This window comes from Danio rerio, chromosome 7, assembly GCF_052040795.2.
Source record: "Danio rerio strain M-AB ecotype USA chromosome 7, GRCz13ab, whole genome shotgun sequence".
Lineage (NCBI taxonomy): Eukaryota > Metazoa > Chordata > Actinopteri > Cypriniformes > Danionidae > Danio > Danio rerio.
Genome location: NC_141027.1, coordinates 34,986,355 through 35,008,309, shown reverse-complemented (window position 1 = coordinate 35,008,309; position 21,955 = coordinate 34,986,355). Strand labels below are relative to the sequence as shown.

The window sequence follows — 21,955 nt, the reverse complement described above, 5'->3', positions numbered from 1 at the left end:
GCTACAACAGCAAGGGACAAACAAGGACACATGAGAGGAGGGGGAATGATCATTTTAGGTCTAATTCTGACAGATTGTATCTAATCTAATTGAATGATTGTTGGATATACAGTAATTAGATGGGGAGTGCCTATTAACTCATGTGGTGGTTCTAAGATTTGATGACTGCTTTCATTTGCTGAATGGATTTAAATGTAGTGAAGTAGACATATGATGTAGGTTTTTAGCACCTGAACAAACAGAACTGGAAATTAGAGGTTAAGTTGTGCTCATATTCAGGAAAATTAGAATTCACACTTCAGTGAAAGTTCTGTCATCTTTGATCTACCCTCGTGTAGTTGAAACTGAACACTGCATGGATGGATGGATGGATGGATGAATTAGGGGTGTGAAAAAGTTATTTTGGAAAGATGGCAGTGTTATGCTTTTTTTACACTACAACTGTTTTCTTTAGCAATGTTTGTTGTATTTAATGCCTGTGGTGACAGTTCAAAAATTAAATAAAAGTTTGTTTGTTTTTTTCAAATGAATTTACAACTGAATAAGTATTACAGATATTTTAGCTCTCTAACTTAAGTGGACCTTTTTGCAGTTATTTGCCACATTTTTTATTTAATTATGAGGTTTAAATACTGCATTTAGTGATGAGCAATATTTTTAACTGGATTAGCTTGTCAGATAGTCATCATAACCACGCTTTTTGATGTACTAAAATGTTTCCTAAAGATTTAGAATAAAGAAATGTGAAGAAATTTATCACATCATATATCATTAGAAAAGGATCAAATCAAAATGTGAATGAAATGTTTTAAATTAAAAACTGTATTGTCATTTATTTGGCAAAAAACAAACTGAGCAAAAAAAAGTAAAAAAAAAAAAAAAAACTTGTAAAAAGTACATTCTTAATTTAAAAAAAAAAAGTTATTTCAAGAATAAGGTCCAAGATTTAGAAAAATCATTGCTTGTAAAATCCCTTGTCTCTATCTAACAACAATACAGTAGTGAAAGTTGACCTCACTTACTATGGATTCCACTTGATCTCAAAACATTTTATGGGTTATTTTCACAATTTATGATGGCTTAGTAGACAAAATAGGACAAATGAGGATGTATTGGACAAATTCTGGACCTTTGTCAGTGGGTGGGGGTGGGTCTTTTGAACACCTTAAGCAAAAGATCAACTAGGCAGATATAATGTCATAGATTTCTGTTAGATTTTAGAGCTTAACAAACGTTTCACATCTTAATTTGGTCACACTTTGCTTTGATGGTCCGTTTGTTAAATTTAAGTTACATTGCATCTACTTGCCAACTAATTCTCATTAGATTATAAGTAGACTGTTAGGTTGGGGTTAGGGTAAGTGTAAGTGTAAGTTGACATGTACATGCAAAGTTTCTTATTGTCAGTTAAATGTCTGTGGAAGAAGCAGTATCAACAGATATTAAGCAGACAGTCTACCAATACTCAAATGGACCTCCAAAATAAAGTGTTACCCTTAATTTTAACATTACTATATATTTAATTTCCAGAGATATTAGGATTTCATTATTGCTTCATGAGTAAAATGTTTATTTATACACATTGTAGCAGTCAGAACATGTTTGGAGAGTTTGCATACAGCTGTTAATTTTCTACTTTTCTTTATCTATTTGAAATTATAATTTATAAAATATAAATTTTGTCTAAAGGCACAATAAACTGCTCCTTAAGGTTTAATTGATCAGAATTTCACATGAAAGACTTTTTATAAAGGTTAATCATCAAAGATGAATTCATTTGTTATGCTCCTAGTGAAAAAATATGAATGTCAAATATGAAAAATTAAGTAGAATTAATGGTCTACAATAAAAAAAAATCTTGACTCGGGAAAGCTAACAAAAACATTTTTGTTTTTCTAATTAATGATTCAAGAAATTATAAATGAGGAGTTACATGATCCATCTGTTTGAGCTGATACAAATTTACGCCTACCAGCAGGGCATTTAATTCCACATAATGACACATAAAAGCTTTGTATGATTTTGCCAGAAGTTTATTTTTCCTGGGTTTGTTTATCATAGTAGTAATAACAGAGCGCCAGTGTTTCTGGGCTTAAGAAGCATATGCGCTTGTCACCGAGTTTTTGAGTCTGGTTCCTGTTCGAACCTGCTCTCATGTGGTGGGGCCCTCTCCGGTGTCCAGTGAATGTCAACATGTGCTGCTGTACTACTACCGCTGAAGTTACAGGCGTCCAAGGTCATTCTCATATTAGCAAAATGCCTTTTGACACAGAGGGAGTACATACTCTGCACAGTAACCTCGTGTAAACGGACGTCTCTGGAGTGCAATGCACCAGGCGATTATAAAACTGCCCAAAGCCATATTTGCAGTTTGATAACTCTTCTTAAACACTGCCCTTCACGTTACCCCCTTCTTACTGTATATATGTGCATGCATACCCACTCATTACCAAACATCACTCATTTTCGACATTCTTAGGATTGTACTGCCGTTTGACTCTTGTTAGCCTCATGTCGAGCACAAACTTCAAAGCTGCACATGTGTCTAAAAGTGTAAATCAAACCGTGTGTCGTGCTGTTTGTGCGCTTTATGTAATTTATGATCCATAAAGTGGCAATTTTCCCTTCCAGGATCAGTCTTAACTAGTCAGCTCTAGTCCCTCGGCTTTCATTTTCTGTCTTCAAGACGTCCATGCAGATGATTAGCGTCATTTTAAAGGAAAAACCTAAGATGACAACGTGTTTCCGAGAGATCCTGCACAAGCAGCAAGTATAGCAATCAGGCAGCGAATACAGTTATTCCACACATCTAGCCATGAATTAGCAATAAATAAAAACCTTCCACAGATCTTTCTAAGGCACTAATGGCTTTATAAATGACCTCATTACTTTTTGGGGCCCGAGTGTCTTCTCTGTTTCTGTCACAAAGGGCAAGCACTGAGACTGATTTTATTTTCATTAAAGAGGCTCTGGGATTGTCCATAATGAAGAATTCATTCTGCTCCGGCATTTCTAGCCCTCTTTCTTGGGAGTATTTAATATGACATTTGTTTTCGTAGTCAGGTCAGTGTTGTACACAGGCTGCACATAGAGCTGACATTTTGATCTATTCGAGCAATTGAGCCTCTTTCTCTTTGTGGAAAAAGGCTTATCGTTCACAAGCAATCTCAATTTATCATTTTATTATTCTCAAGGCAAGGCACGATTTGTCAAACTTCTCTCTGGATTCGCTGCAGGAACACCTGTAGAAACATGCTGCAGAGCAGCTCCCCGTTACTGATTGACGATTTGTAATGTGAATCTCTAAAGCTTCAGCAGACCGATGATGGCAATGAGGAGGAGGTCAGGTTACCTTAATTTGAGGGGCAAATATTGCCACGCAGGGTTCAGTTCAGGTCATTTTGAATGCTACGTAGATGTCCCAATGTGTTGTTCCAGTGTATGCAGCTAATGCTTTTCTTTTTTCTATCCTTCAGATGGACGACCGCAGTGGGAGGTGGAAGCAAAGATCATTAGAGAGAAGAGTCAAGGAGTAAGAAAACTTTTTTTTTTTTTAACACATCTCAGATAATATTTTCCAACTAAAACAGAGAATACAGGAGTGTGTCGACATTCAGATTTTTTCCTTCTTCTGTGAAAATTCCCCTTTTGAGTCCTCTGAGAGTTTAATACATGATAGATTTGAGGCCGTTGTGGTATGTTTTGACTATATTTGAACTTTTGTATTCTTCAGTGAACTGCATTGAGAGATTTTGATGATTAATAATGTCTTGTTTCTTGTCTCCATCTGTAGTCAAGCATTGCGGTGGAGGTGCCTCCGTACCACAGTAAGACGGTCACTTCAGCAGTGCAGGTGCAGTTTTACGTGTGCAATGGAAAGCGGAAAAGAAGCCAGTCGCAACGCTTCACCTATCTGCCAGGTATGTATACATAAGTACATTCCACATTATAACAATCTCTCGCTAAATGTAATGTCTGCTCAGAAAGAAGTTAATATTTTAAATATTTTTTTCACTTTTAAGTGAGCAAGTCGTGTGTTTTTTTGTGTTTTTATGATCCATATAAATGTAAAATGTACATGACTGTTTAATAGTTGGTTCTGTGTAATATTCATGAATGTTTTAAGACGTATGAAAGCACCAATTCAATACTTGCATATTATTGAAAAAGTGGTTAGCACTGGTGCCTCACAGCAAGAAGGATGCTGGTTCGAGTCCCAGCTGGGTCAGTTGGCGTTCCTTTGTGGAGTTTCCCCACAGTCCAAAGACATGCGCTATAGGTGAATTGGATGCACTGAAATGGCCGTAGTGTATGAGTGTGTTTGTGAATGCCAGAGTGTATGGGTGTTTTCCAGTACTGGGTTCCAGCTGGAAAGGCATCCACTGTGTAAAACTTATGCTGGATAAGTTGGCGGTCCATTTTACTGTGGCAACCTCTGAAATTAACCTTTGACTAAGCCGAAGGGAAATGAATGAATGAATTATTGCAATTAAAAATAGGTGTTTTTGATTTTATTATTTTGTACTTTGTGTATTATTTTGTCTTTATTACTAAAAAGTTTAAAAGAACCTCATTTATTTGTTGTAGAATCCAGTGTAACATATCCTTGCTGAATAAATTACTTACTTTAAAAATAAATTTGTATATTTCCTGACCCCAAATAAAATGTAATTGAAAAACAAAAGTATTTCATTGATCCTTAATTCCTAAAAAGAAACTAAGATTTAAGTCAATTTCATGACAAATTGTTTTCTTGCTAACTTCCCTTAACAGTAACAACAATGGCACACATGTGGGTTTTCATAACAGAGTCACCCGTTTGATCAAGCCGGCGTTCCTCTGCACTGTGCACCAGTGTGGTTAGGGATGAGGTTGTTCCAGTAACAGTTAAGCACCTGGTAACAGCTCGTGTAAAACACCATGAAGAGTTAGTTCACCCAAAAATGAAAATTAGCCCATGATTTACTCACCCTCAAAGTATCCCATGAGTGTATATGACTTTCTTCTTTCTGCTGAATCCAATAGTTAAAAAAAAATAATAATCTCCTGACTCTTTCAAGCTCTACAGTGTTAATGGGCAGGTTACTACATTCTGCCAGATGACATGGAATACTTGTTTAGCACATGCACCTTTGAGATAAATGTGTGATTCAGTGCTTAACAGTGTATGATTTACTCATACATCCTACATCATCCAGCGAAAAGCAGTCGCAGAAGATGCAAAGAACTGTTTATAAAGTTTTAAATATAGATATTTTTCTTACAAAAAAGCATCAGTTCGGTACATTTGACCTTTTTTCGTCCTCCAGAACCATTCTTCTATTATAGAGGGGTCTGCTTTATTGGACTTGATTTGCACTGTTGAAGCCATAGCAGCTTAAATGATCTAGGAGTTTGTTTGTTTTTAAATATCCAATATAAAAATATCCAAAATAAAATCTCCTGTTGAATTTGACTGAAAGCAGAAAGTCATAAATTCTTAGTATATCTTAAGGTTGAGGACTATTTGTAATTTTTGGGTGAACTAACCCTTTAAAGAAAGCATCAGCATAATTCAAATGCAACTAGATGCATGTAAATCTGGGAACTGCTTCAGCGTCTTTCTTACTATAATTGAATGCTTTGACTATGTTTCCGTCTCCTGTTGGCTTCATCTATCACGATTGTCATATTCTGCAGAATTGCCTTACATTTTTCATCAAGCCTGTTGAATCATGAGCTTGATGATTCAGGTGGCAATGATAATGATGTTTTGTTGACATGCATTACGTTATTAATGCTGCTTTTGAAATAGACGTTCATAAATCTGATGAAACGGCCCAGGGAGCAGTAAAAGTTGGCGTCTAATTACTGCTTAGTTTCTAATGAAGTGTAGTTGTCTGCGGTTGTCATCAGATTAAACTGGTTTGGTATTAATTTCTCAAAGTGAGTCAAACCGAAAACAGCGTTGGCGTCATTAAATCACACGTGAGCAACTTTTTTTTCTGTGTGTCTTTCTACAAGTTGCATGCAAGACAAAAACAGAAGGAGAGTGAGAGAAAGCGTGATAGGCCCAGCCTCCCGCCCACCCTTTTCGCTCCACAAAGCACCCACTCAAATTAGGGTTTCCTGTTTTCCACACTAACCCGTCGAGGCCTCAGCCAATCAGACGACAGCACAAGCAGCTAATATTCTGAACAGGCCACGGCGACTGTGGTTGCTATGGCATCAGCCTGCTGAGAAAGTGGCATGGCAGGGGGAAGGGTTGAGGTGCTGCGCTGTTAGAGCAGAGCCAGACTCTTAACAGGGGTAATGAATAAGACGTCTGATACGATGAGCAGAGTACTTAATCCAGATTTAATCTAAATACAGTGTGAACGCTGTTGAGCCTGCAAGGAAGTCATTTGTAATACACCTAATTGAATGTCTAAAGCTTCTTTGTTGGTCACACACAAATCCACCAGCGGTGGTTTAAAACACAAAATGATAAGGAACGCTGCATTTATCAGCTGAAACTCTTCAAGTGCATTGTAGGTACACAGTGAGTAACACCATGCTCAAATGCATTCACACTCTCCCACACGCGCTTGTCGCTTGCTCTTTATATCAGTAAACTATAGTTTTACCCCAGTAATGGCCTTTCAGCAGCTTATGGGCTGTGAACTGGATTTTGGTTCCCATTTGGAGCTATGCTGGAGGGCAGACAGCATTCTTTACTTCCCAAATTCAGCACTGGTTTACATGGCATTCAAGCAGGCAACATATGCTCTCTCAGAGTCCACAGCAAGTAAAAATATCCCCCACTCATGCGGGCCAGGGAATTGGCAGATCGGGAAATGGGTTACTGAACACTATGTGCTGATATTTCTCATTGTATGTGCATTGAGGAGAAGTTTGGAGGAAATATTAGCTCAAAATAAAACGTGATTATTATTATTATTATTATTATTATTATTATTATTATTGTTATTACTATTATTATTATTTATAGTTCTGGATGATATGTTAGTCATGTAGTATAGCTGTCAGTTCTGTTGGAGATAGGAAACAGGACAGCAGTTTATTAGTTCTGTAAAACTTTAGAGGAAATTGCCAAACAACTAAATAATGTATATACCAAATGCATCCGTATACCACCCCACTTAATGCCATAGTGAAACCCTACTATTATTACAAAAAAACTATAAATAAAATGCTCGATAAAGTATGAATAAAATTCACTATTTTACTGTTTAGGCTACTTCAGTGACATTTCATACAATTGAGATTTCCGATGTTAAGATTTAACATTTTTTTCTTCCTTTCTTTCTTTCTGTCCCTCTCTCCACTCTCCCAGTCCTGGTCAAGCAAGAACATAGGGATGATCTGGACTCCCCTGCCGTGCCGCCCATGTCAATGCCTCTGGTCCATGCTGCCAGTTTGGTCTGCGCTCAGCCGCTGTCCTCCCCAGAGCACTCCCACCCACCAGACGGCCTTCTGTCCAGCTCCCCACGTGGCCTGGCTGCAGGCCTGCACCCTCTCCAGGCCCCCTGCGCCCCAATGGGCTCCCCAACTCTTCCCCACCTGCCCCACCTTCAGGCTCGTGGGCTGAATGCACCTCCCGAATGCCAGATGCCCTTCCACCCAGGCCCTGCTGCCACTGCCAGGCCATCTTACCCCCCCATACAGCACAACATGCCCTTCAATGGCCAGCAGAGTCTTCCTATGACTGCAGGCTCCCCACAGGCCTACGAGCGGATGCCCTTCCAGGCTGATCCAGCTGGGTGTCACACCCTGGGTGTGGGGATGGTTTATGGCCCGGCTTCTTCAACACCCCCCTCTGGAGTGCCGCCGGGTCCTGGCTCAAGCCCCAGCCATGTAGCTTGTACAGGTAGTAACCAGGTCATGGCCCATTCTGCCCCACACCTTCACTCTTTAGGCTATCACCACCCCACTCCAGGCCAGATACCATCGCCCACTCACACCCTGGGACAGCCGCCCCCACAGCTCCAACGTCCACTGGTTTACCATCCAGCCGGGCAGCGTTCTGCCTCCTGCCCCACGCCGTCCAGTGCTCCAGCTCATATGGTGCCATCTCCCCACTCTGGGCCCTCATCCCCTCAGCTCCATTCGCTCCCATACCACTCGCCCACCTCCCCTTCTCCTACATCCAACAGCCCCCTGGGGCCCATGGCACTCTCTGGACAGCCTTCGCCTCAGGCTAGCAGCCCTGTCTTAGCTGGGTTGTCTCCTTCAGGTCCTTTGGCACACCCCCTGGCCCAGCAAGGAGAGAGGCTGAACATCAAGCAGGAGCCAGAGGACAGAGAGCCCACCTTCCGCACCATTGGCCTTCAGGACATAACACTTGATGATGGTGAGTCTTTTTACTTTATTAAACAATGTATTTTCATTCTTATGACACTTGCTAGGGTTTGAATGATTTGACTCCTTGCTTGATTATTTCCCCATTTAGCTTTACCTTCTTCAAGTCTAGCACTGTGTAGAAATTAACAACAATTCAAGTGTAGTGTTAAGTCTTGAGATGGCAATACTGATGTAATCCACCTTTACACTCTTGTTTTTAAGTCTCAAATTATAAGAGTTTGCAACTGTTTACTATGGTAAGTGTACAATTACTAGAATCAAATATTAAATAGATACGCAAATAGGAAATATGCAATTGGCATGCATTTGACAGTGCAGAGACTATCAACTGGGGCACTCCAAGTTGCAGAGCACCCGGAGGAAACCCACGCACACACTGTGAGAACATGCAAACTCCACACAGAAATGCCAACTGACCCAGCTGGGGCTTGAACCAGCGACCTTCTTGCTGTGAGGCGATTGTGCTACCCACTGAGCTACCGTGCTGCTCCCAACAACACACTAGGATTTTTTTTTCTCTATTGGTTACAATTTCCATAGTATAGTCAGTGAAATAATTGTTTTCACTTTTAAATCATTATCTGTGGATTTTATAGAAGTAGAAGTACTTGAAGAAGTTTAATCTGTGTACTGGTGTGCAATTATGTGTATGAATTTGCATAGTGGTATGCATAACAAAAACTAGTAGAGCCAGTACATTAGAATGTAATAAATAAACAAGCAAAAGTCTCACTAACAGAAATGAATTTGCATGCACAAGTTGCCTGGGGTGTTATAGTGGCTGACAGGTTCCAGATCTTAAGAGTGTCATGGCACAGGGCGGATTCATTACACCCATAATCCTTCTTAGCAGAACTATGAGACCTAATGTCAGTGCTGTGGGGGAGGGAAACGGCTGTTTGGAGTACCATAATACCTCATTACTCTTCACCGTTTCTGCAGTTTAGAGAATATATACTGTTCACAGTATAAACATAATTAGCATAGTACCAACTTTTCTACCTAAACTAAACATTTTAATGAAATATGCGCAGTTTTGTATAGTGCATAGAATAATCAATCTATTAAAGCAGATGCAATAGTTTTACTGTACGCTGCCATTTTTTATATAAGTCAAAGTCTCATATTCTTAACAAGGCTGAATTTTATTGATCAAAAACATAATAGGCATTACTGTGTGGAGTGTGCATGTTATTCACCTGTACGTGTGGGTTTCCTCCGGGTGTTCGGTTTTCCCCAAAGTCCAAAGACATGCAGGTGTTTTGGGTAAGCAAAATTGGCCGTAGTGCCTAGAGTCTGAATGAGTGTGTATGTATGTTTCCCAGTACTGGGTTGCAGCCAATAACTGTAAAAAAATATGGACAACGCAACAGCACCTTTTTCCTTTGAACGCTTTGATTGCAAAATACCTCATGATGGGCACAAACTGTCCCAAAAAAAAACTGCTAAAATTGGAGCCTGGGCATGCGCAAGACTAAGCCAAAGGAAATTGAATGAATGAAGGACTGAAAAACATAAAAATAAATACAGCAAAAATACTATTAATCACAAAACAGTATTATTGTTAAATAACATTGCAGTTCAAAACGTTTTCTATTTTAGTAAAAAATTAGATTTATTTATGTGATGGCACAGCAGAAACTTCTGCAGTTATTACTATAGTAATAGACTCTAGTCTTCAGTGTCACATGAGATTTTAATATGCGTTGTCAGTATTCAAGAAGCATTTCTTTGGTGCTCAAGAAACATTCATAGGAATCTTTCAAACAGATGTGCAACTAAATATTTGTAAACCATGATAACTTCAGAATTCATAATTGAAAAGAAAAACAGCATTCATTTGAAATGTTGAACTTGGTAACATTATTAATTATTTACAGTCGTTACTTTAAAGTTTAATCAGTTTAATGCGTATTTGCTGAATTAAAATATCCAGTTCTGTAATCTTTCTGACCCTATTGAATGACAGTGTTTATAAGCACTGTTATTTGTGACAGAAGTCAGTCAGAATTACGTGTTCATCATCATGAAGTCATAAGGAAAAAATATTTTATTTTTAAAGTATTTTGTTTTCAGTGTGTACTGTCCAGCATAAAGGAAGGAGTATGCTAGTATTAGTTTCCAGACATAGCCAGAGCTGGAGAGCTTGTTTCTCAACTTCTGTGTTTATGTGGATATTTTTGCTGATGGTGTGTTTATACGAAAAGCGCAGACAACAGACCACAATAGATTTTCTTATTCACAACTCAGCAATTTACCACTGAAAATTCATACGCCATGTGGGCTGTATTAGAGTGAGCCTGGTGCATCTATCATACTAGATTATTTTTTTCATATGGATGACTGATGAGACTGTTCAGGCTAATGCTGTAGTTTATCAGCACAGATTCCAGCAATGCCGTTATGTTTGTAAAAATGATGATTCCTGGACCAAATCTGATGACGGGGAGACACTTCTGCTTTCTGGCATTCTTCAGTTACATATTCAAATGTGTAGTCAGACAGAGTTAATGAACAGCTTGAGTCACTCAAATTAGCTCTGTGTGAGTAGTGAAGTGTGAGTCCAGAAGGGTCCTGCAATCAAAGATACCCTCAATTTATGCAACGCACACACACAGACACACAAATCTAACACACTTGGCCAGTCCCTTACTTGTTCCCAGATGTGTGTAGGCCAATTGACAATTTCAAAACACACTTTCACACAAGACGAATACTGTAGGTGCACCCTCAGTATTTTAGAGTTGGCATACTTAGCCACACAACCCTGTACTCACTGCCCATGTGTTGCTCAAATTCAGCATTAGACATCCTCATGCATTCAACGTTAGATGGGATTGAGTTTTGAAAGTGAAGTTTTGAACTGGTTTCACCAGGGACAGTTTCCTCCCCAAAGCACACACTATAAATAGGGTCTGTGTCATTCTGACTGAAGCTCTTGAGCACTGTGAGTTGTTAAGGAGGTCAGAAATGAACTGCAAATAGATCAAAACACTGCTCCAGTCACTAACATAAACCTCCTTTAATGTCAACATGCTGCTATCACTGCTATTGCAGTGTGCAGCATGTTTTTGAAAGCGTTACCTACTAGGGCTGCACGATATTGAAAACATCTGATATTGCGGTATAACATTTTTCTGCGATAAATATTGTGATATGATTACAGACTTAGAATAGCTCTATTTGATAGCTTTCTGGAAAGTCTAACAGTATTCATGTAGATAAATTGAATAAACAATGCAAAAAAAAGTGCTTCTCTTACTTTTTGTCTTTTTTCTAGTCCAAATATCAAAAAAATCAAATAATTTTGTTTAGTTTTCACCGTCAGAAGAAATAAGTGAAAATGAAAGTTTTTTTTTTTTGCTTTATTTAAGGAAATGATCTGCCAGTGAGGTTAGAAAAAACTAGTTTTCGCTTTGAAATGTAGATATTTGGACTAGGGTTGGGCGATGTCGACCAATTTGGCATCGTACGATGTCTAATGTGAAACATGGCAATGGACGATGGCATCGTCAATTAATTCATCAATATATTTATCAATTAATTCATTCATAACGAATTAATCGTTTGTAGCCTACCGTTTCAACTACCAGACCCACATGGTCTTTGTTTTACAAATAACCAAATCATAAATAAATAAAGTTACACACAAATTACCACCTGTCAAACACTTTTTCCGCGGGACCTGGCATGAATAGGCAGAGTGATCTGTGTCGTTATAATAACGCAAACCACAAACTTGATTAGTAAAAATTGTGCACAATCAACAGGAAACAACCAACAGTATCTGAGGTTTTCGCTAAAATTAGTAGGTACAAGCGTGAAAGCGAAAGATTGAAATGGTGCACTGACGCTGTGAAACGTTACCTGATAGATTCAAAAGACCGAAGAGGGCTGTTCATAAATGCTAGGTGAAACGCGGGGTGGGGGCGGGGGCGGGGGCGGAGGATCAGATGATCGCCATGCCAGCCCAGCATTGAGATGTCTATTAACCACCAGCCATGGACGAAGCAATCTTCTATCGACCTAACTCTAATTTAGACTAGAAACAAGAAAAAAAAAATTCGCATAAATTATATAAATTCCATATAAATACAGTGATAAAAACACTTTTGTGGCTCCTGTTCAACTAAATTTCAGATGGACATTGCATATCATTGCAATCTGACTATTGCAAATGTGCACAGTGTGATATTGATGCTGAAACGAAATGTGCAGCCCTATTTCCCACTCTCTAAAAAACATTTGTAAATGAGCAGTTTTCATATTTTATGATTCATTTTTTTATTTTTCTTCCTTTATTTATGCTTTTGAATTTAATTTTGGGACCTTGATCTTACCCCCAACAACTTTTAACCTTGAAAAAGTTGGAAAAAGTGACTTTTATTAACATTTTATAATTTATTAATAAGATATTTATATTTATTACTGCCAGTGCATTTTTGTGTTGTTTTACAGACTTATTACTCTCTATATTATTTCTTAAACATTATATTATTTCAAACTTTTGAACTGCAAAGTTGAATTTTCAACTGCAAAAGTCGACAGAGCAGAGAAAAAGGTCTCATAATGCAATTCACAACCATAAACAAACGGAAAACACTTGTGAACTTGTTATTTGACAGATATTTTCACACTGTAGGCATTAAGGATGAATACAGTGACATTTCACCAACACAATTTAGAAAGTAACAGTTGTTAATTTGTACATAATTATTTACTATATTCCATAAAGTAGGGATGAGGAACATTTGCATTTTGCAGATGTTTTGTGTACAAAAACAAATTAATAAATAAATCAATTCATCAATCTGTGGCCGTTAGGACCAGAGGTGCTGTTGTAAACACTGGTGACTGTTGGCTGGTATTGTACATGGGCTGCATTCATAATTTGATATTTCATTCGCCTGATTTAGATGACTTTTTGGCATCAATACCATATAATGATATTAAAGGGATAGTTCACGCACAAATTAAAATTGACTCACTATTTAACTCTGGTTCAAGTAGTTTCAAACCTTTGAGTTTGTTACATCTGTTGAATCCTAGTTTATTTTCATCGCTTATTTTCTTTATTGTCTTTGTGTTCAGCAGAAGAAAGAAACACATAAAGGTTTGAAACCAGTAAAGGGTGCGTAAATTATCACATAATTCATTTTGGGTTGAACTATCCCTTTAAAATGCATCATATTTCTTAATGATAACAATGTGTATTGCATCTAAATATAAACACTACATAGAGCTACTCAACAACAGCAAGAACTTTTTTCATGCTCTTTTTCCTCTCTTGATGAGAGTCATGATTCACTCTTCAACTGTAAGCTCTCTGCAGCTGGCTGAAAGTTTCACTACATTTAAATGTAAGTTGATGTATCAGTCAGACTCTGCAGTTCTTAATCACACTTTCCTGGCACTTTTATGGCCCCAGATACTTCAGTTCCATTTGATGAATCACTTTTCAGCAGAATTCAGTGGTTGTCACAGTGCATCCAGGGACAGGTGACAATTCAGTGTAAATGCAGATGATGGTTTGGTGCAAAAACCCAGCATTTGTCTACAAATCTCACACAGGTTTTCGTTTCTAAAGCCGTTTTGATACTGGTTAAACTGGTTTTATTACTGCCAACTAGCAGCTCATGGTAGGCGGGAATCCCACTTGATATTCCGGTCTTGTTGTTTTTATTCCAGGTCAGGATGAAGCTGGTGCTGCTACTGGGCGGATTAAAGTTTATTTATATATAAAGCTCATATTTAAGATCTGTTTGGGGTTTTTCACGGACAAATAAAAAATGCTCCATACGGAGATGTGTGTGTGTGTGTTTGTGTGTGCATATGAACAGATGGCACAGGTGATGTCAAAGACTTTGCAGGTGGTGTTGGGGAGGGACTACAGACAGACTGACAGATGGATGACAGAAAACAGGGAACTGATACAAGCGCGCGCACACTCTCCAACAGAAAGGTCAGAGAAGGACTAGAGCTTGGAAGATGTAAATCAAAGGTTAAAAGTGTGTTGTAATTTGAGTTGTCCACTTGTACCGTCACATTTATCCCTCAACATGATATCCGTGATTAAATGTAGTCTGCTTATGCGCTGAGTGAGCCGTATGTGTCTGTGTTGTGTGTGTTAGACGAGCATAAGGAGTTTGGCTGCCGTCTCTTGCCTGATGAGTTTGGACTGGGTCCCTCATGCTGAGCAGAAGGAGCAGTGTGTGTCTCGGTGCTTTTCTAGAGTCTCTCATCTTCATCTCGTCTCTTCTCTTATCTCTTTTTCATGTCAATTGTGTTTAATTAACGTCCAGCCGTAGTGGTCTGTGTTAGAGGCGTGTGTGCATGTGCTCCTTTGTTCTCGTGGATGTCTGTGCTCAGCTGCCGCCCCGGCGTGAGTGCACTGATCTGGGTTAATAATAGGCAAAGGCCTGCTGTCTTCGGGTCCCGTATTCCTGTCATACTGTACACACACACACAAACATGGTTTCTCACTTTGCATCCAAGAGCTTACAGTATGTGGCGGTGTCAGTCAAATCGCTAAAGAAACCACCACATTTATGAAGTCTTAAAATGATAGTTCCCCCAAAAGTGAAAATGTACTTATCGTTTAGTCACCCTCATATGGTTTTGAAGCTTTAAAAGTTTTTTTTTTTTTTTTTTTTTTTTTTTAACAAAAGAAGATTTTTTGAAGAAAGCTAGTGATTATTAACTTTCATGAAATAACAAACACTATGGAAGTCGATGGTTTCTGATTTTCTTTAAAATATCTTTGTTTGTGTTTAGCAAAAATGAAACTCAGACAGGTTTGAAATAAGTGAATAAAGAGTAAATTATGACAGATTTTTTTTAATTTTGGATGAACTATCCCTTTAAAGTCATTAAATTAACTATGGTACTAGCGATTTGGGAACTGAAAAACAGGAATCATTGTATTACTTTATAAGAAGATTGAAAGGGTGGTGATTCAATAACATGAAATCATTCATTGTCTTTTCGGCTTAGTCTCTTTATTAATCTGGGGTTGCCACTGGAATAAATTGCAACTAATCCAGCATATATCCAGCTGCACCCTTCCAGCTGCAACCCAGTATTGGGAAACACTCATACACTCTCATTCACACACATAAACTACGGACAATTTAGCTTATTCAATTCACTTGTACCACATGCCTGTAGACTGTGGGAAACCGGAGCACCGGAGGAAACCCACACGATAGTGGCGAGAGCATGCAAACTCCGCACAGAAATGCCAACTGACCCAGCCAAGGCTTGAACCAGCAACCAGCGATTGTGCTACCCACTGGGCCACCATGACCCCCAACAGGAATCATTGTATTGCTTAATATGATGATTGAAAGGGTGGAGATTTAATAAAATGAAATCAATAGTTTAAGTTAGGGCTGCACAACATATTGTTTCAGCATCGCTATCGATATGTACGAATCTACAATAGATGTATCGTAAGATGTCAAGAGATTTCAAATTAATTTAAACCATTTGGACACATTTATTCATTATAAAGTTTTCAATTTTGGTTTATGTAATCATACAATGAAGACACTTATTTTAAATTTGATTATTGAATTTCTATATTTCAATACTGTTAGATGTTTCCCAATGCTGGGTTGCACCCTGAAGGCCATCCGCTGCGTAAAACATATGCTGGAATAGTCGAATTAATCGGTTCATTCCACTGTGGCGACCTCTGAAATAGAGACTAAATCAAAGGGGAATGAATGAATGATTACTGTTAGACTCCACTGAAGTGAGTTGTGTTGTTATAGTGCTGTTTAATTTTATTTTTGTTTTATTGTTTTCGTCTGTGTTTAAAATATTATTTTGTGTATTTTTGTATAATTTTGTAGATTTTATGCTGATGCACCCCCAACAAAATCATTACAATTAACGTTGATGTGATTTTTTTTTTTTCCAAAAAGTCATCTTGTGTAATTATACACATATCACAATGTGTTCATTCATTCATTCATTCATTTTCTTTTCAACTTAGTCCCTTTATTAATCTGGGGTCGCCACAGCAGAATGAACCGCCAACTTATCCAGCATATGTTTTACACAGCATACACCCATATACTTTCATTCACACACATACACTACGGAAAATTTGGCTTATTTAATTCACATGTACTGCATGTCTTTAAACTATAGGGGAAACCGGAGCACCCGGAGGAAACCCACGTGAATGTTGGGAGAACATGCAAACTCCACACAGAAATGCCAACTGACCTAGCCAAGGCTCGAACCAGTGACCTTCTTGCTGTGAGGCGAGAGCGCTACCCACTGCACCACCATACTGCCATATTGCAAAATGTATAACAGAAAAACAAAATATCGCAATGTAATTTTTTTTCCAATATTGTGCAACCCTAATCAAAATTGTTGGACGTTCTGTGGCTTGTGGTTTCATTTTTCAAACGATTTTAGTTTTGTCCAAACTTGTTTAAATTGATTAATTACAGTAATTTGACAATTAAATAGGATTATAGCTCCTGCAGCATGGTTGTTCACAGACGCACTTTGACTGACATTACTGTACCACTTAAAAAAAAAAAAAAAAAAATATATATATATATATATATATATATATATATATATATATATATATTCAATATGTTATTGAAATATGATTTATTTCAGAAGTTACAGTAAAAAAAATTATAAAACTATTTTTTATAAGACTGGTTTATCAATAATGTCTGTTTTTTTTGCTCTGCTCCTTGTATATCCTCATAAATGTGCTGCCCTCATCCTTCTCTTTATGTCCATTTCCCCCTTTCCATTTGTGGGTACGGAAAGTTCATCATGCAGCTTATTCCAGGTCTGTGGTCTTTAGCCAGTGGTAAATGACTGTGTCAAATTAATAACACAACTCCTCTCATTGCTCAGGGAAAAAGAGAGTGTGGAAGGGGAAAAAACAGATCCCTGGGCTCAACGTTGCCTGTTAAACACAATCAGAGAACTCTTCTGGAACTAGTGGAAACCTGGTTTTGTCTCATCTTTCCGTACAATTACAGTCTCAGGAACATAATTTTGAGGTTTAGGCGAAGGCGGAAAAGCAGCGTTGTGGTCTGTTCAGTTTGCATTGCTGTGGTGTTTGGCTGCAGATGAGGTGCTGTGCAAAGATCTTTGGGAAGTGATGTGACTTGTGCACTCTGTGACCAGGATACTTTAACCCACACTTTTTTATTTTCTGGCATGTCATTTTTCTCTTAAACTATGTAATATTCAGTTTCATGCATTTATTCTGGTCTGTATTACTCTTGTTAAAAAGGCAAAATTCATTCAAAAACAAAATTCCTCATTTTTAAATCTTCAATTTATATTTTGAGGAGTGTTGGTAAGCAAATGCCCATTCTCTTTATCTGAGGCATTTCTTTGTCTGAAAATAAAACGGAACTGGCTCCTTTAAATTCATTGTTTTTTGTTCACTTTTAATATTGTTGGTTCTAGTTTGATTAATTGAGTCTTCATTTCATTAAATGTAAACATTTATTTATTATTATAAATAAATAAGCTTTCATTTGATGTATAGTTTGATAGTATTGAACACTATTTGGCCGAGATGCAACTATTTGAATATCTGTAATCTAAAGGTTAAAAAAAGGCTAAATACTGACAAAGTTATCCAGATTAGGTTATCCGCAATGCACATAACTAATAAAAAAAAGGTTTTAATATCGACAATAAGAAAAAATGACAAAATATCGTCTTAGAACAGGATCTTAGCTTAATAATCGAATGATTTTTAGCATTAAAAGAAAAATGGATCGTTTTGACCTGTACAGTGTATGGTTTTGTGGTCCAGGGTCACAAATGTACTGCATAACTGAGTTTTGAGTGGCACTATTTGAATTGTACATTTGTTGGCTTGGCATGCAAACTTTGTTTTGCTCCTTTTATATTGATTGCTCCGAGATCTTTTATGCTTTGAGTTATCAAAAGAAAATGTGTATATGTATGTTGGAGGGAGGCCAGTATAATTACGGTAAGGACTGCTACACGGGCTGCTTGCACATTGTGGTTTGATCTTATCATTGTAGTTAAGACATGCTTCTGTCTAACTTCAAGAGCATTTTGTGTTATTGAACTCAGGGAAATCTAGTATTATTATTGTACAGAAAGTTACTTTTAAATATATATTATTATATTTTTCAGTAAAGTCCATGGGGTAGGCGCGCAGTTGAAACGTTAAAGCCGGTACAGTTTTTATGACACTTCCACTGCCGCATTTTTTGGTGATGCCCAATGTAACCTATGGCTACATTGTACTGATCTTTAAAGTAAGTGACTAAACATGTTAAAGAGGTGGCTGAAGCGTCTGGTCAAAAAATGTGGATGAATCACTGACTGAATTCTTAAATGGGGAATCCACAATATGATTCACAGAGCAAACTGACTGATCTCTTGTGCTTTCTCAGACACTTTTGTTCTTTTTCTTCTCTATAGTCTTTTAGTCTTTTTAGTTGTTTAAAACTGATGATTGTTAAAACTGTGATTTTCAGAGTAGTGTTATGTATGTCATTGCTAAAGGGTTCAGAGCATTATAAATAGAAAAGGTTAAAAAAAAAAAACATAAACATGGTCTAGATTTCCCATTTCATGCTCTGTAGTTGTGAGCAACAGATCAGTTCGTTTAGACATATGACTTTTTTTTTTCCTGAATGGAAATGGGTGTTTTCTATCAGTTGCTCTGACTGATGAGGTCAGTCTTGCCTAGTATGATACTTTCCATCATAACAGAAAACGCTCACTGCTTTGGAAATAGAAAAAAAGAGAAAAAAAAACAGGATCTCACCTACGTTGGAATTTTTTCATTTATTTTTTTCACGATGGAGTGCCTTTTTGGATAGATTTATATTAGTGAACATGTTTATATATATATATATATATATATTGCACCTATCCTCCTTTCTCAGCAAGAAGTTTTATAATTCTTTAAAATATGCTAATATTTAGTATAATTTAGTGTGTGTGTGTATGTGTGTGTGTGTGTGTGTGTGTGTGTGTGTGTGTGTGTGTGTGTGTGTGTGTGTGTGTGTGTATTATTCATATTTATTAGCCCTCCCCTTTCTTTTTTAATTATTTCCCAAATTATTTTTAACAGAGCAAGGAAATTTTCACAGTAAGTCTGATAATAGTTTTTATTCTAAAGAAAGTTTTATTTGTTTTATTTCGGCTAAAATAAAAACTGTTTTAGTTTTTTAAAACATTTTAAGGTAAAAATTAATAGCTCCTTTATGCTATATTTTTTTCGATGGTCTACTGAAAAAAACATAGTTATATAATAACTTGCCTAATTACCCTAACCTGCCTAGTTAACCTAATTAACCTAGTTAAGACTTTAAATGTCACTTTAAGCTGTATAGAAGTGTCTTGAAAAGTATCTATTTTTTGTCATCATGGCATAGATAAAATAAATCAGTTATTAGAAAATGAGTTATTAAAATTAATATGTTTAGAAATGTGTTGAAAAAAATATCTCCATTGGGGGAAAAATAAACAGGGGGAGCTAATAGTTCAGGGGGGCTAATAATTCTAACATCAACTATGTATACTTATAATATGTGTGTGTATGTATATATATATATTTTTTTTTTAATATATATATATTTATATACATACATACATACATACATACATACATACATACATACATACATACATGCATACATACATACATATATATATATATATATTTTAACTTCTTTATTTTAATTTAATGTTTTTGCGTATGAGTGTGATATAAAATTTTACCTATATTTTAATGTATTTATTTTCACAAATGTTATTTGAAACGTTTAAGAATACCATAGTTTAATTTGACACTAAACTACTGGCAATATTTAATTTATATGTAATTATTTCAACATCTGCAATTATGCATCTTTATTAATAAGTAGGTTCAAGTGTAATGTGATTTCTTATTTAATAAACATAAAATAGTCATAGGTTTTCCAGTGAGTGACAGCCCGTCTGAACTGTTACCTGTCGGCCAGTGCTGTGGTTTGTCCAGTGATTCACAGTTTAGGGACGGCACCATCAAACAATATCCTTTGCCCCATCTCAGAGTTTTGCTGTCTGTCAGCGCTCAAACTCAGACCCTGTATATTGTATGTTAATAAGGGATGGCCCCTTACATTCATCCACAGAGGATCCCCCGTTTAAAGACTCAACCCTGAGAGAGTCGAGCGTTATGTGAAAGAGATTGAGATGAATCATGCTTTCTTACATGTGGGGAAAGGCAATGTTGAAGCCTCTCTAGTCAGTTGTTGCCATATTGCGTTATATTGCACAGTAACTTCCCGTATTTGACTGAGTCAGATGCATCGCTAATATCAAGTGGCAGTCTCAGTTTAGACACTCTCCGACTGAATATACTGTTGAGATTTTTGTGCTCTGTGCTGGGTTAAATCATTTACAGTTAGCGACTGTGGGGTGAATCGAACAACTTGAGTTTTCACGGACTGAGCCCAGACTTTTGGCCACACATCCTGAGGTGAATTACTTTCATACTGATCCAAATGCTGAACAATGAGAGTATGCATTGAAACTGCAGTGTGTGTATGTGTGCGTGTGAATGAAAATGAGAAACTACAGTGCGCTTTTGTCACACAAAAATGGAAAAAGTGAGAAAAGAAAGCTTTTGGTCCTGGAGGAGACAGGAAAATAACGTTTTAAAATAAGAAAGTCCTCATCAAAGTAGAGTAAATAACGTGGCAGACGGCATATTAGTCGTTTCTTCAAAATCGGCACGGGTAAAATCTGCCAATACCACAGGCACACCACAGACACTGATTAAATAGCTGTCTTTATGTATTGACCAACTGTGTGCTGTGCTAAAAATACTGCTGTACATTTTTCTTTCATTTGCTGTTTGCTTGTTTTTCTCTCCGCCAGATGTTTATGTGTGCATGTGCAATGCTCTGTGGCAATAACTCAATTAAACCATATTTGACCCTTTTTTTTAACAATTATTTTTTATTTAAGTATTGAAGTTGTTTTTGACATCTGTTTAGTGGAAAAGCTTGTGCTTCAAAAATCGTAGACATGTAGATGTATTTAAATGCTTCCATGTATCAATGTACACACACTTTTTTAATTACATAGCCTAGTCAGATTTGTTGATGACTGCTGAATTTATTAACACTGACACTGTTATTGAAATGAATCAACACAAAGCTGGTTGAGCTGTTTACAGCTTATAAACTGAACTTTGTTTGATTATGAATTAGTGCTGCAAAGTATATCGTTTCAGCATCGATATTGCAGTGTGATCATTAGCAGTAGACACGTCGCGAGTATTAGTCTGAATTAATATTTATCATTTTAGAAGTGTTTTTGAGGCCTGTGACTATGTGAGGGTTTTAAAAGCTTTTGGGCCTAATAAATTGTACAGTTTTTAAATTTGAAAAATTAATAATGAGAAATTCTATTAATTGATTGTTTATAAAATGTAGACTATGCAGTATTATTTTACATTTGATTATTCAATTACTGTATACCTGAATACTATTAAGACTTTTCAGAAAACGATAAAACGCTGTTTAAATAATTAGTATCTTTTTTATGTTGAATGTTTCTACGCTTGTAGATTGTTTCTTTG

The 21,955-nt window shown here is 37.0% G+C and overlaps 1 protein-coding gene and 1 long non-coding RNA gene across 3 annotated transcripts in view; one reads left to right on the top strand and one right to left on the bottom strand.

Annotated features, from left to right (window-relative positions):
• nfatc3a (nuclear factor of activated T cells 3a) overlaps positions 1 to 21,955 on the top strand; it is a 99,990-nt gene that overhangs the window by 69,362 nt on the left and 8,673 nt on the right. For both annotated transcript variants that reach the window (XM_087261460.1, XM_087261461.1), the window contains exons 7-9: positions 3,477 to 3,532; positions 3,794 to 3,920; positions 7,316 to 8,332. In XM_087261460.1, the coding sequence (XP_087117586.1) occupies positions 3,477 to 3,532; positions 3,794 to 3,920; positions 7,316 to 8,332 (1,200 nt within the window). The remainder of the gene's footprint in view (positions 1 to 3,476; positions 3,533 to 3,793; positions 3,921 to 7,315; positions 8,333 to 21,955) is intronic.
• Positions 14,969 to 16,893, bottom strand: LOC147836035 (uncharacterized). The gene is made up of 3 exons (XR_015495872.1): positions 16,531 to 16,893; positions 16,388 to 16,479; positions 14,969 to 15,377 (listed from the first exon to the last, which is right to left on the bottom strand). It is a non-coding gene; the product is annotated as an uncharacterized LOC147836035 (long non-coding RNA).